This window comes from Thermobia domestica, chromosome 8 (genome assembly GCF_964235325.1).
Source record: "Thermobia domestica chromosome 8, izTheDome1.hap1.1, whole genome shotgun sequence".
In the NCBI taxonomy this organism is placed as follows: domain Eukaryota; kingdom Metazoa; phylum Arthropoda; class Insecta; order Zygentoma; family Lepismatidae; genus Thermobia; species Thermobia domestica.
Window position 1 is genome coordinate 169797764 of NC_137461.1, and position 14464 is coordinate 169812227.

A 14464-nucleotide genomic window follows, 5' to 3' on the forward strand; every position below is an offset into this window, starting at 1 on the left:
GTTTACACGTATGTCAGTCGTGATCATTGTGATCTTTGTTAACGTCGTTCACTGCAGTTGATGGTCTGCCGGGCCGCGGTTAGTCCAGCAGACTGAAATTACCACTGCGAAACCCTTGTACCCATCGCTGGATATTGCTGCGGTACAATATCTCATCCCTACACAAGAAGCAGTTCACGTCGAAAGAACGTTGCTGAGTGATCGCTAGAGTCCGGATTTTTATGTAATATCAACTCACTAAATATGTACATAAATATGTAACAAAAATCGCTTAAAAATGTAAGAAATATGTAATATTATAAGAATATGTAATATTACATGTTACATATTTATGAAAACATAATATTAACACGCGTATGAGTATGTAATATTTAAATGAATTATGAAAATAAAAAGGAAAATCTACTACACTTTATCCTGCTTAATGCAAGTCGCTCAATGAAGTGAAATGCTTGAACAGCTGAGACAGCCATACGTCACGTACGTGACTGATTGCAGGATAATAAAAATCAGAATCAGACGCAAATGAAGGAAGATGTAAATCGGCTAGAAAGAAACAGGAAAACCACGAGAAAAGCAATGCATACGGCATTTGTACGTCAGAAATCTCATGTTGTATGGTGTGGTCCTGTTTCAAATCTAGAACCTTTTACACTAAATGCGCATTCGTCACCACGGCTCAATCTTGAAATGAATTATACGCAATATACAAATTTAAATACTAAAATCAACTTAAGACGAAATGTATTGTTTTATATATATTTATTTCATGCAGGGAAAAGCAGTTCTATATCTTTTAAACAATACCAGCTGAACTAAGATTGAAAATTATTTCCACTAATGAACATTTTTAATTTGAAATAAAGTGCTTACAAAAGATGTGCATGCAGTTCAACTGTGTGTTGTTGCATAATGGGTTACAAGGTACATTTCCAAATGATCAGAAGTAAAATTTCGTCGGCGATCGGATAAAATACTCTGGTATGCAGAGAATGATCTCTCCACATCTCATGAGGTAAAGGAGCGTATTTCAACAGGGGGATGTAGTTGGGGGAAATATCTTCAGGGGGGTTCTTGTTTCACCACTGTGAATCTCACACACTGCCAATAGGCTGTCGTAACTCGGGTTTCTTTCTAGTACTGCATTTAGTTTCTTTCGAACTTTTTCTCCTACACCTCCAAACACACCTTGCAGCAGTGTCTTTGCCGCCTCTATGATTTCCATGGATTCCGGAAGAGGCCGCCCAACAGTCTCTAGCGTTTTAATGCTTGTAGGTAGGCAACCAAAATTGCTGTCCATGTATGCGATATCACACGCTACTTTTGAACCATTAAACAATTTCTGAGCAATGCCAGCTGACACAGCAGACTCCGATGGAAATGAATGAACAACAGGCTTAATTTTTTGTAAATGTTCATTGTAGAAATGCACTGCCTGTATCCAAATGCTCCATCGCGTTAGCACAGGCTCCGGAGGAAGTGGCACGTCTGGTAGTTGATCTCTGTAAACTTGAACACGTTGTGGCGTCTTAACAAACATTTTTTCGTGGAAGAAACTTGTTGATTTACTTCGCAAAAGTTGTCTCTCACCTCTTCAGCAACACGCTGAAGAGCATGGGCCATACAGGTGAATTGAATTAAATGAGGGTAAAAAACTGTAAGTGCTCTAGCCGCTTTTAACATGTACGCTGCACTGTCTGTATAGAGAACAAAGACTTTTCTTCCTGAACTCCTCCCGGCCACAACACTTTAAGACCATCTTTTACAAAACGAGCAATCGTGGAATGATTCGTGCGTTCCAACAATTTACTCGCAATAAAATTCGATTTAGATGGAGCATCTTCACTTAACTTTCCAATCACTAAATTTGCTACATAACGTCCCAAAACGTCTGTTGTTTTGTCCACAGAAATCCAAATATATATATATATGAACTATCTATTTCTGCCCTAATGGTATCTATAGCTTTCCTATAACAAACTTCGAGATAACACCTTCGAAGAGTGGATCCGTCAGGAATTCGACGCCCGCAGTACTTCTCCAGAAAAGCACGGTATTTTGGCACTTGAACTTTGTTCCAAGGAATGTTTGCTGCTATCATTGCTTGGCACGAGTCTGAAAAACTCACTCACTGAAGTATCTTGATGCATTTGTGTCAAGAGTACTTTTTTTTTTCAGTTTACTTTCATCTTGCTTTCATCTTTTGTCCCGTCCGACCTCCGATAACAATCAAATAGACTTCATTTTAGGAATTTCCTGGCCAGTCGCCTGTTGGGCACGTGATCTGTCTTCCTCCATAGTCGAGAGTAAAGGGCGCTGCTAATGTACCCCGGAGGGAGTATTTTTACTTGTTTCTTCTTATATTTCTTTTGTTATCGGCGAAAATTCTGCGAATCATGGTTTGACAAATAAAAAAAGAGAGATATTTCTCTTTCGGTAAAGAAACGAAAAGATAGACATGACAAAATTGAATCTAGATGCAAGCCTTGCACAGTTGGAGAGGTTTTTTTTTTTTTTTTTTTTTTTTTTTTTTTTTTTTTTTTTTTTTTTTTTTTAACTGAAATTTCAGTAAACGCAAAATTTTCAGACAGTTTTATGTAAAAAATATGTAGAAACCATAGAAATATGTAATATTGATCAAAATATGTAAAAATATGTAATATGAAACTTGAGTTGAAGCATCCCACAAGTGTGAATCACAAACATTTAAGGATTTGACGAACCTACACATGAAGGAAAAAATATGTAATTACATACAAATCCGGACATGAGTGATCGCCATTCTTGTACAGGAATTCAGTGGCCGAACATTGGCGATTGTGGCTGTCTACTTCCTTCTCCGTTTTGGCCGTATCTATAAATGAAAAGAAATAAAAAAAAAAAAAAAAAATGTTACAGAACTTCAGCATAGAGGAGCAACAGCTTCAGCAAGTACAGGGTTTTCATAAAGTATGGACGGATTTAATTCGCTTATAATTTACATAAAAATGCTCATATTGAAATCAAATAAAGTGCAAACGGTAGTGGAAGGATTAAATTTTTACTTGTAATCTGCACCAGCTCAGTTCATTCACCGCCACACCTCCAACTGGGCGCCATTTACGTCCACACATTCGCGTAGGCGGCGCTGGAATCCACTCACACTCCCACTTCGAGGACGGTCCAGGACGCTTCCTGTCTCCAAGAACTTAGCATGCCACTTTCGGATTGCACTCTCAGTCGGTGCCGGCTTTTTGAACTCTTTGGTGAACTTTCGACACACCAGAATTGGTGATTTTAGGTCTGCGTACCACAGAACACATTGCCCTCCCAAACTGACCCTTGCCCTCACTCTCCCTCTCTCAACGTGTTCAGAGTTGCCGCTTATCTAACAGTGTTGCCAACTAAAAATTTAATCCTTCCGCTACCGTTTGCACTTTATTTGATTTCATTATGAGCATTTTTATGAAAATTATAAGCAAATTAAATCCGTCCAGACTTTATGAAAACCCTGTACATGCTCAAAAATTTTATAGTCCGATTGCTAATCATTAAAAAAGTTGTGAAGAAAATGTTGAGCGCCTTTTGCATGTTGTAATAAAGACTCATCGTAGTAGACACTAGGCATATTTAAAATTCCCGCCTGAAGCTAGTACATTTTCCTGCCACATTCAAAATTACTGCCAAATATAAAGTGCTACTTTTGACAATATATTTAACAATTTGTTTATTCATAAAAGGGAACAAGCAAGACTAACAGAATTTACAGAAGTATATACTCGATTCCCAGATAGCATTTACCAATTATTATTATTATGGTTGAGCATTCTCAAATTTAAGGGCAGAACCAATGTACCCATCTCAAAATTTAAGAGGAGTGTATCATGATTACTACATTCAGTTTAAGAGATTGAGTCCTGAAACCAATCCGTATGATCATGTTGTGATAAAAGCCTCATCAAAGAACATAAGTGAAGTCAATAACCAACCACTTGGTGAACACATGGCAAATACATATAGTTTTGCAGTTTATTTAACCATAGAAACAACCAGAACCAATCAAATTTACCGAAATATGTATTCGAGTACTAGAGAACGTTTACCGAATTTTATTTTTTGACAATTCGCAAATTTAAGGGGTGGTTCTGTGTACCCCTTCCAAAATTTAAGATGGGCACATCAATGTACTTATGTCCAATGAAAGAAAGTGAAGCCCTGTACTCAATCATACAACCATATAACGAAATAAGACTCATCAAACTGGATAAGTTAGGTTAAAAATGTACACAATTTACATTTTGGCGATTTTTTACCCATAAAAAGGGACGAAATGGACCTACCAAATGTACAGAGATACTCCCAAGGAAATAATTGGCTTACTCCCCTAATGAGACCTTGATGAGATGGAACATTATCATGCAATATTTGGCAATGATGTAGCATGTCTTGGTGTCCTGACATAACTAATTTGAAATTTAGAGGGAATTCGTACTCCTAAATGCTGAGCCTTGGGAACTTCACTCTGAAGATCAGAGCTATCATAGAGTTAGACTCATATACTAACCATGTACGAAACATCTTATCCAGTTTTTTCTCTCAAAAATTATATAAATATTTCTATCTAAACATTAATTTACGCATATATATAAAGCAAATGGGGGAATTTTCAATCGAAATATACGAACAGCAAACTTCTTTGACAGTCTTCCTATACAAGCGGCAAATGACTCCTCTACCAGCCAGAGAGTTAGATTAGTGGTAAAATAGTAGGAAAATCAAAACTGATGAAGCCAAAGATCGGAGGTTCGAATCCGTACCAGGGAAGTTTTTATTATTATTATTATTTATTTAGTACAACTAGAAATCAAGTTTAAAGTAACGGTTGATAGCAACACGTGAAATAAGTCAGAAGAAAATCAACATTGCAGTACTGATACAGTGACATCTTGCACACCAAGAAACACCTTGCTTCATGGAGAAATATGGGTGCCAGCGTCGTCAACAGTTGAAACTTAGATAATTCTACGTTAAGAAATCCAGATCCTTGAATGCATTTCTTATTCCATGAAAAATATCTTTTCTTCATTGGTGTTCGTTGTAAAAACTTTCCATTGGAATTGAAACATATTTTTATACAAACCAATAAAACTTCAAACTAATAAATAGTGACTTTGTGTATAAATAAATGTTAATTATTTTGCAAATGTATTGTAATTATTTGGAATCAATCATAGATGTAAGTTATGAAGGACATGCTAGAAGATATGGTGGCAGGAAAAGAGGGAGGTAGCGAGAGCCACGAAAAAGAGGGTGTTGTTTTAGTTAATGGTCGGTACTAAAAAACAAAAGTCGTACGTGAACACGAAGAAATTAGGGTGCATGAAAGCTTCCGGTTGCTGCAAGTGATTTGCCAGTAATGGCAAAATATCTATTGTTACGGATTGTTTGACGCTCATTAATTGTGTTAATCAAGAGAAGAAAGACAGTCTATGCAGTGTAAACTTCAAAATTAATGAACAGGCCTCGTATGGAAATTTTCCAAGAACTCTCTCTTCTCAAGCATATACATATATGTTTGAATGTGTGTGTGTGCAACTAACTTCGATCAAATCGCCCAGCAGTCCTTTTATGGCTAAAAAGAAAGAAGAATCGCTTCACAGAACATTCCAGCAAGAAGTCTCATCGCTAAGTTTAGCCATTGCATCAGTTGGTTGCGTTTCAAGTCAAAACCGGGATTTTCCCTTTGGAAAAGCAGCACAAGAGGTTGGCGAAAAAAGCAAGTCAGTCTACTGAAGAGACTCGGCTAGGCAGGGGTGCCCTCGCACCTGTCGTGCGTTCTGCACATATCGTAGGCTTTTACACGGGCTCGCACCCAGCCCGTCGACCTGACTTTAAGTTTCCAGAGCTTTGCGCCCGTTGTTGTTCCTAAGAAGTTGAAGTAAAAGGAACCAAGTGTCGGTGTTGTGTAATTATAGAACGAGCCTTGAATCTAAATTCATTTTGTGATTTTATGAGTTGTTGTAGCCGAAAAGGAAAAGGGCTAGCAAGCTAGTTTTAAACGTGATTCGATGCAGTCAGTGGACCTTGGCAGGAGCACTTCCAAACAATAATCCTGTTGTGAGCAGCTCAGCGGTTGGATGTTTCTTTCGTATGACATATGAACTACTGGATTGGATTTGAGAACCAGATTTCTGTGGAGAGGATAGCCCAGAAGAGGAAACTGCAGCTAATTTAATCCCTACCCTCCTTGTGCAGTGCATAGTGAAACGCAAGTGTTATGCAATTATTCCCTACTCTCATTCCATGCCGCTAGCGCAAACTGTAAGTAGAATTAAGAAAGAATCATTCTTATAAATCGAGAAGGCCACCTGATCAAAGTAAATTGATTTTAAGAAAATAAAAGTTAAAGGCAAAGTAATTGTTTTGAGCGCTCAGGTTGTTAATTATATAATTTGCTCGTAGTTTACTTATTGTATATTGTTTGTTTAATCATAATACATAGTACTCACAATTTTAATCTCACGTTTAATTCTTACCCGTAATCGCTTGTAGCTTTACAGGGCGTTGTAACAGTTTATAGATTATTTGCTTTATTCAATAATCTTTACGGCAAGCACTCTTCTCTCCCCCGATATCTTTCCAGTGGTCGGTGGAGACGGGGATTGCTTGTATGGTTTATGATGACCTCTTGTGAGCGCTGGAAGCCACGAAACCAAAGTTTGGAGCAAGTGAAACAAAAAGAGAGAGAGAGATAATATGTAGTTGTATTTACGATAAACCCACAAAAGTCGGTCATACTATGATGATGATGATAATAAGATTTAAGAATTCGAAGGATTATTGCAACAGAAAAAAAAAAATCTGAGTGAATTTTGTTTCACGTAAGGCATATATATTTTTGATAAAGTTCTTCTCGGGCAATCAGCCAGGTGAAAACTGGTGGATAGGCTAACGTTTCGAGAGCTGTCATCGTTCTCATCATCAGGGCAATTATGTAGAGATCAGCGGATATAAGTAATATATACTCTGGGCTGGCAAAAATGCTGGTTCTTGATTGGCTGAAAATGCTGGTTCCTGATTGGCTGATTCAATCTGAAAACTGGAGCTGTGATTGGCTGGCTATGTTCCGTAGTCCGTGGTACTGATTGGCTGAGGGTTATCTGGATGTTTGTGTGTCGTTTTCTTTGCTGTGGTACTGATGACCGGGTTCCACAGGGGGCTGAGTTGAAATCCAGTGTCTCTATTAACGTTGTTCGGTTCATGAACTATGGCAAGAGATTCGGCTACTATCCTGGTCCAGTAATTGGTGCTCTTGGTAATGATGGATGTGTCCTTAAATAAAACTTTATGGCCTTCTGTTAAACTGTGTTCAGCTAAACCTGATTTTTCTGGATGGAATAGTCTAATGTAATTTTCATGTTCTCTGCAACGTTGTTCAATGGTGCGTCCTGTTTGTCCTATATAAGCCTTTCCGCATTCACAGAGTATACGATACACGCCTGGTGTCTTTAAGCCCAAGTCATCTTTGATCGGGCGAAGTAAGTTTCTGATTTTTGGTGGCGGTTTGTGTATGGTCTTAATGTTGTGTTTTTTCAGAATCCGGGAGATTTTTCCAGAAAGTTGTCCAGTGTATGGTAAAACTGTTATACTCAATGGTTCTTCAGTTTCTTTGGATTTCCTCTGTTCAGAAAAGGTCCTTTTCAGGGCCAAACTGATATCATGCTTCTTGTAATTATTCTGGAGTAGCGTCTTCTTGAGATGATCCAGTTCCCGAGGGAGGGATTCTTCGTCTGAGATGTCTTTCGCTCTATTTGCTAGTGTGCTGATGACGGTGTTTCGCTGTGACTTATGATGAAAACTGTTGCCATTGAGATAGAGGTCAGTGTGAGTAGGTTTCCTGTAAACGCTATGGCCGAGACTACCGTCGGGCTTCCGGCGGATGAGAATGTCCAGGAATGGCAAGCATCCGTCCTTTTCAATCTCCATTGTGAACTTGATGTTACTATGTTGTTTATTAAGAAATTCTAGGAACAAATGCAGTGTCTTTTCCCCGTGAGGCCAGATGACAAACGTATCATCTACGAATCTATAAAAACATGACGGCTTGAAAGATGTCAGTTCTAATGCTTTTTGTTCAAAATCTTCCATAAAGAAATTCGCAACTGCTGGTGAAAGTGGTGATCCCATGGCGACTCCATCCGTCTGTTCATAGTACTGTCCATCTTATAAAAAGTATGTTGAAGTTAAGGTGATTCTGAATAATTCCACAATTTCCGGTGTGAAGTGTTCACTAAGTAGGAGTAACGTATCTTGAACTGGAACCTTGGTGAACAATGAAACCACATCTAATGAAACAATACTGAAGAACCATTGAGTATAGCAGTTTTACCATACACTGGACAACTTTCTAGAAAGATCTCCCGGATTCTGAAAAAACACAACATTAAGACCATACACAAGCCGCCACCAAAAATCAGAAACTTACTTCGCCCGATCAAAGATGACTTGGGCTTAAAGACACCAGGCGTGTATCGTATATCCTGTGAATGCGGAAAGGCTTATATAGGACAAACAGGACGCACCATTGAACAACGTTGCAGAGAACATGAAAATTACATTAGACTATTCCATCCAGAAAAATCAGGTTTAGCTGAACACAGTTTAACAGAAGACCATAAAGTTTTATTTAAGGACACATCCATCATTACCAAGAGCACCAATTACTGGACCAGGATAGTAGCCGAATCTCTTGCCATAGTTCATGAACCGAACAACGTTAATAGAGACACTGGATTTCAACTCAGCCCCCTGTGGAACCCGGTCATCAGTACCACAGCAAAGAAAACGACACACAAACATCCAGATAACCCTCAGCCAATCAGTACCACGGACTACGGAACATAGCCAGCCAATCACAGCTCCAGTTTTCAGATTGAATCAGCCAATCAGGAACCAGCATTTTCAGCCAATCAGGAACCAGCATTTTTGCCAGCCCAGAGTATATATTACTTATATCCGCTGATCTCTACATAATTGCCCTGATGATGAGAACGATGACAGCTCTCGAAACGTTGGCCTATCCACCAGTTTTCACCTGGCTGATTGCCCGAGAACTTTATCATATACGCCGCCAGGAAAGCTTCAAATCATATATATTTTTGTTTCACGTTTGTCCTATCGTGACATCTATCTATACGTGACTGCTTATTTCTCGACAAACGAAAAGTTTTCTGCTCGAACATTTCTCAGCTGAAATACCACATGTACTTTCTGTACGAGGAACGTTGCGATATAGATATCCCTGTCCAAAGATATATTTAATGAAGTGACACATGAAATAATTTGAAGTTAGTCTATTATAAATAATCATGTCAAAAAAGATTTTTGAAGCACAAACTACAAAATAATTGAGAATTGTGGCGATCTGCAAGAAACGGGGAAACATGAGACGAGACTTAAGGCTTCTCGTCTTATTTAGTGAAAATGGTGTTTTGTCTTCAAAATATCCCTATTCGTATAGTTTCGAATTACCAGGCGAGACGAAAACAATACAAATTTAGGTACCATTGGTGTACTGTATAAAATGTATTTATTCGACATTTCTTTTACGAGGATATTCAAACGTCAAGGTCATTTAGTCAATTTGTTTGGAGTAAATTTTAACACCACGCTGTTATGAGGCATAAGCCTACAACTTTATGCTGAATCCGAGCCACATGATCTACTAGCGGGAATCGAACACGATTAGTGTGCTATCCATATAGCCACGAAGCAGCTAAGTGCCGACATCAAATAATCTAAGTGAATATATTAACGCAAAAGCTGGCGAGAATTACTTCCAATATAACAAGCATAGTCACATGAAGCTTATTTGCATAAAAGAATCTAACACTAGCGTTTTTCTTGCAACTTGTTATTAGTTTAATCTAGCCTTAGGTGTTTGGCAGCCCCATTCCATTTTTCTTTTTCAAAACAGTTGAAAAATGAAAGAAAAATATTATAAGATATTTGTATAATTTTGTAGAGAATACAAAATACTACTAAGTAAACTAACAAATGATCTTGGTCTTTTCTTCTTTGTACCCTAAGCCAATAACATCATAATCAAATTGAACACGTATTCTTTTAGAATGGAAGACATATCGACACAGCAAAAATTATTCCACTAAGTGCTATTTTTCAAGTACTAAATAATTACTTACATAAATTTTAGGTTTAATTTTTACCTTCGCTATATTTGTAAGCAAATAGAAAAGTGAGGTTGTTACTGATAAGCAACAACACATCAAAAGTTCACAAAACACGAAGTAAATTATTAAGTTCGGCAGTTCAAAGAGACAGAAAAAAAATATTACCTCGTCAAATGCTGTTCACCCTTCGTCTTGTCCGATTGTCAGTTGCTTCCGCCATAATTTATGAGACTTGCTGTATGTTGATAAGATGTTGCAGATTTCCAGCACCAGATTTTTTAAATACAGCGTGTATCAAAAAGAATCATCCGGTTTTAAACAATAATATCTATTCTGTTTTTTCAGAGATGTGAGTGAACAACGTACTGTTGGAAAGAGGAACATCTCTAGTTGTATATGGTTTCCGCTAGATATCAGCAGTGTGCTTGAGTGAACGCCCACTACGGTTCTGGTTAAAATGGCATCTGGACAACAGAAAGCGTTTTGTGTACTACGTTTTGCGGAGTGTAAGTCAGTGATAACTGTTCAGCGTGACTTTCGTACTAAGTATAATGTGGATCCTCCTACTGCACAGAGCATTAGACGATGGCATGAACAATTCCGAACAACAGGTTGTTTGTGTAAGGGAAAATCACCGGGACGTCCTCGAGTGCCCGACGCGTCCGTCAATGTTTTACACGCAGTCCGCAGAAATCCGTTCGTCGTGCAGCTCGACAGCTCAACATGCCCTCGATGTCCGTCTGGCGTGTGTTGCGTCGTCGTTTACACATGAAACCATACAGAATTCAGCTACTGCAAGTCTTTGTGAAGGTGACAAAGAACGACGTATGGAGTTTTATAATTTCATTCTTGGCAAGATTGCAGAGGACGACAGTTTTGTTCAATGCTTAGTGTTTAGTGACGAGGCAACATGCCATTTGAATGGAAATGTGAACCGCCATAATGTGCGAATATGGGGAACGGAACACCCACATGAAGTTGTACAACATGAGAGGGACTCGCCAAAAGTTAATGTGTTTTGTGCAGTTTCCCGAAAAAAGGGGTAAGGTCCAATTTTCTTTGCTGAGAACACTGTGACGGGGATAATCTACCTTGATATGCTTGAGTACTATCTTTTCCCACAGTTGGAGACTGATTTGAATGATTTCATCTACCAACAGGATGAGGCACCGCCACACTGGCATGGGAAAGTGCGGGAATTTTTAAATCGAACGATTCCACAACGATAGATCGGTCGCACTGGACTAAATGATGCAGCGTTACATTACTGGCCTCCAAGGTCACGTGACCTTACTGTATTTGATTATTTCTTGTGGGGGTTTATAAAAGACTCCGTTTATGTGCCTCCGTTACCAAGCACATTGAATGAACTGCGACATCGCACAACAGCAGCTGTGGAAGCTGTAACTGAAGACATGCTAGCTGCAGTTTGGGACGAATTTGAATACCGCATGGACATATGCCGTGCATCTTACGGGGGGCACATTGAACACCTATGAACAGGTGCAATAAAAACTTTTTGAGTTTCACTGTCATGCAAAGCAAAAACTATTTGTATATGTTTATTAGTTTCAGAAATACAGACTTGCTAAAGTGGATGAATCTTTTTGATACACTCTGTATTTTAAATTTCGTATTAGTTTCATCTGACCTAGAAATTCGAGACAAGGCGAGATAGGGATATATTTTTGACAGACGTAATTTTCAGTAGGCGAGATGAGAAACCCTTAAGTCTCATCGTGTGTTCTTCCGTTTCCTGTGGATGGCTACATTACCAATTATTTTATAATTTGTACCTTAGAAATCTCTTTCGACATGGTTATTTATAATATACTAATTTCGAATTATTTCACGTGTCATTTCATTAATACTATTTCTGAATGAGATGTCTAATATCGCCGCGCTACTCGTGTGGAAAGAATACATGGAGTTTTAATTGAGAAATATTCAAGGAAAAAAAAAATCTTTGGTTTGCCAAGAAATGGGCAGAGCCACGTATGGATAGACATCACGATAAGACAGATTATAATCATTATCAAATATATTGATTTTATATGGAACAAAATTCACTTAAGAGCTTTCGTTTCTGTGGCAATAGTCCGTCGAGATTCTTAAATATTATCGTCATCAATATAATCATCATAGATATTTTGTCATTATTACCAAATCACTTGCCGCCACCAAGGAGCTTTCATTCACCCTAGCTTAATCTTCACGTACGATTTTTGTGTTCTAGTACCGCTCAACAAGTGTAGCTTCTTCCTCTTTTCCCTGCCACCACATATTCTGACACATTTTTCAGGATTTGGATCATATAATTGATTCCAAATAATTATAATATAATATATTTGCAAAATAATCAACACCTGTTTATACACAAAGGCATTATTTATTATTTTGAAGTTTTATTGCCTTGTATAAAAACAAGTTTCTCTTCCAATTGAAAGTTTTAACGTACACCATTGAAAAAATGAAATTTTTCATGGAATAAGAAATGCATTCGGGGATCTAGATTTCTGAACGTAGAATTATATGCGTTTCAACTACTGACGAACGACGACAGTTACTGTTTCACACCAGCGATATTTTCGCATTAAGCAGCGTGTTTCTTGGTATATATGGTGTCATTGTATCAGCATTTCAATAATGTATTTATTTCTGATGTGTTTTCTTGTTGCTATCAGCTGTTATTTTAAACTTACTTGCTAATTTTACTGAAGAAAGGAAAAAAAAAATCTCCTTGGTGCAGATTCAAACCTCCGACTTTTGGCTGTAACAGTTTCTTTTTGCCTGTATTTGAGATATTGTGTATTACTATTGCTATCTCCCGGCTGGTATTAGGGCTCATTTGCTATTTTATATATGGAGACTGTCAAAGAAGTTTGCTGTTCGCTTATTTCGATTGAAAATTTCCCCCCTGTGCTTTTTATATATGTAAAACAGTGTTTAGATAAAAATATTAGGGTTCCGAAGCTAATATTTATAATAATTTCATGACAGAAAATGACTGGATAAAATTTGATTGCATGTTTTGTATGTGAATCTAAATCCACGGTAGATCTGCTCTTCGGAGTGAAGTTTCGAGGATCAGCGTTCAGAATTACGAATTCTATCTGAATTCCGTTGTAACAGTGTAATAATAAAAGAAAGTAACACAGCCTGGATTCGAACACGGATCTCTAAATTACAAATTAAACTACTATGTTACGGATGCGCTTACTGAGTCTTTGCAGCTTCTCAGGCAGGCTAGCGCCAGTTTCAGTTCTTTTGGCACAACTTATACCCCCAGCTTTTTTTTTTTTTTTTTTTTTAATCACTCTTTGAGATCGAATATATTCAAGAATAAAACCAAATTAACCTATATATCCTTCGTTACAGTCATTAGTTGTAAGGATACCAAAACCTGCTATACCGTTACCAGACTTTGCAAGTACAATGTTGCCATCTCAACAAGGTGCTTATTAGGGGGTAAGTCAAATAATTACGTAAATGTACATACCCCGGTGCTATACTACCATACCAAATTTTTAGATTTGGTAATTTCATAAAATTAAGAGGAGTTGTCCTATGCACCTCTCCCAAAATTTGAGTGGATGGACCAAGGTACCTCTGGCAAAATTTAGGTCGGATGGTCCTACGTACCGCTGGACCGTACTACTACTTAGGTGGTCAAAATAACGGGTTTTACTCTATGTAATCACGTATGTTTTCTGTACTGAGAGATGCATTCATTCTCTTCGTGTATTAAAGGTTATTTCAGATGTTGTGTCAATCAGGAAGCAAGTAATATGATTGACTCTCTCTAGCATTTGCTTGTTAACCTTCTATCATAATAAAATGAAAGAATGGTGTGTATTCATACATATGCATTTCTTTCCTGCAGATGCACAGATTTCGGGGATGGTGCAATATCCCGTATGATGCTAAAACACCAATGTATTTAGATGACACTTCGTACCGTTCACACCAAAGTTCTGTTGTAGCTGATTCTGATTTGTTCAAGGTAAGTGATGTGAAGTATTGAGTATTTACGTATTTAGATGAGATACTGTATACTACTGCGTGACAAATAAAATAAAAACTTTACTCAAATGCCTTAGCGCTAGCATCATTGCATTTGAGATTTGATCTTTCCTCATTCGGGTAGGGTTTTTTATAAATATGTAGTATATATCACTCAGTTATAAAGAAAATGAACAAAATCTCTTGAACCGATAAGACGAATAGTTTCTTTTTCGGTCGCCCGGAGGAAAGTGTATTCATATATTATATCATTATATTATTTCACATATATC

General features: G+C 37.7%; 1 protein-coding gene across 1 annotated transcript in view; it reads left to right on the plus strand.

Annotated features, from left to right (window-relative positions):
• The window catches only part of LOC145693347 (integral membrane protein 2B), a 284481-nt gene that overhangs the window by 180639 nt on the left and 89378 nt on the right, over positions 1-14464 (plus strand). The window contains exon 3 of the mRNA XM_081769264.1: positions 14053-14172. Within this exon, the coding sequence (XP_081625390.1) occupies positions 14053-14172 (120 nt within the window). The remainder of the gene's footprint in view (positions 1-14052; positions 14173-14464) is intronic.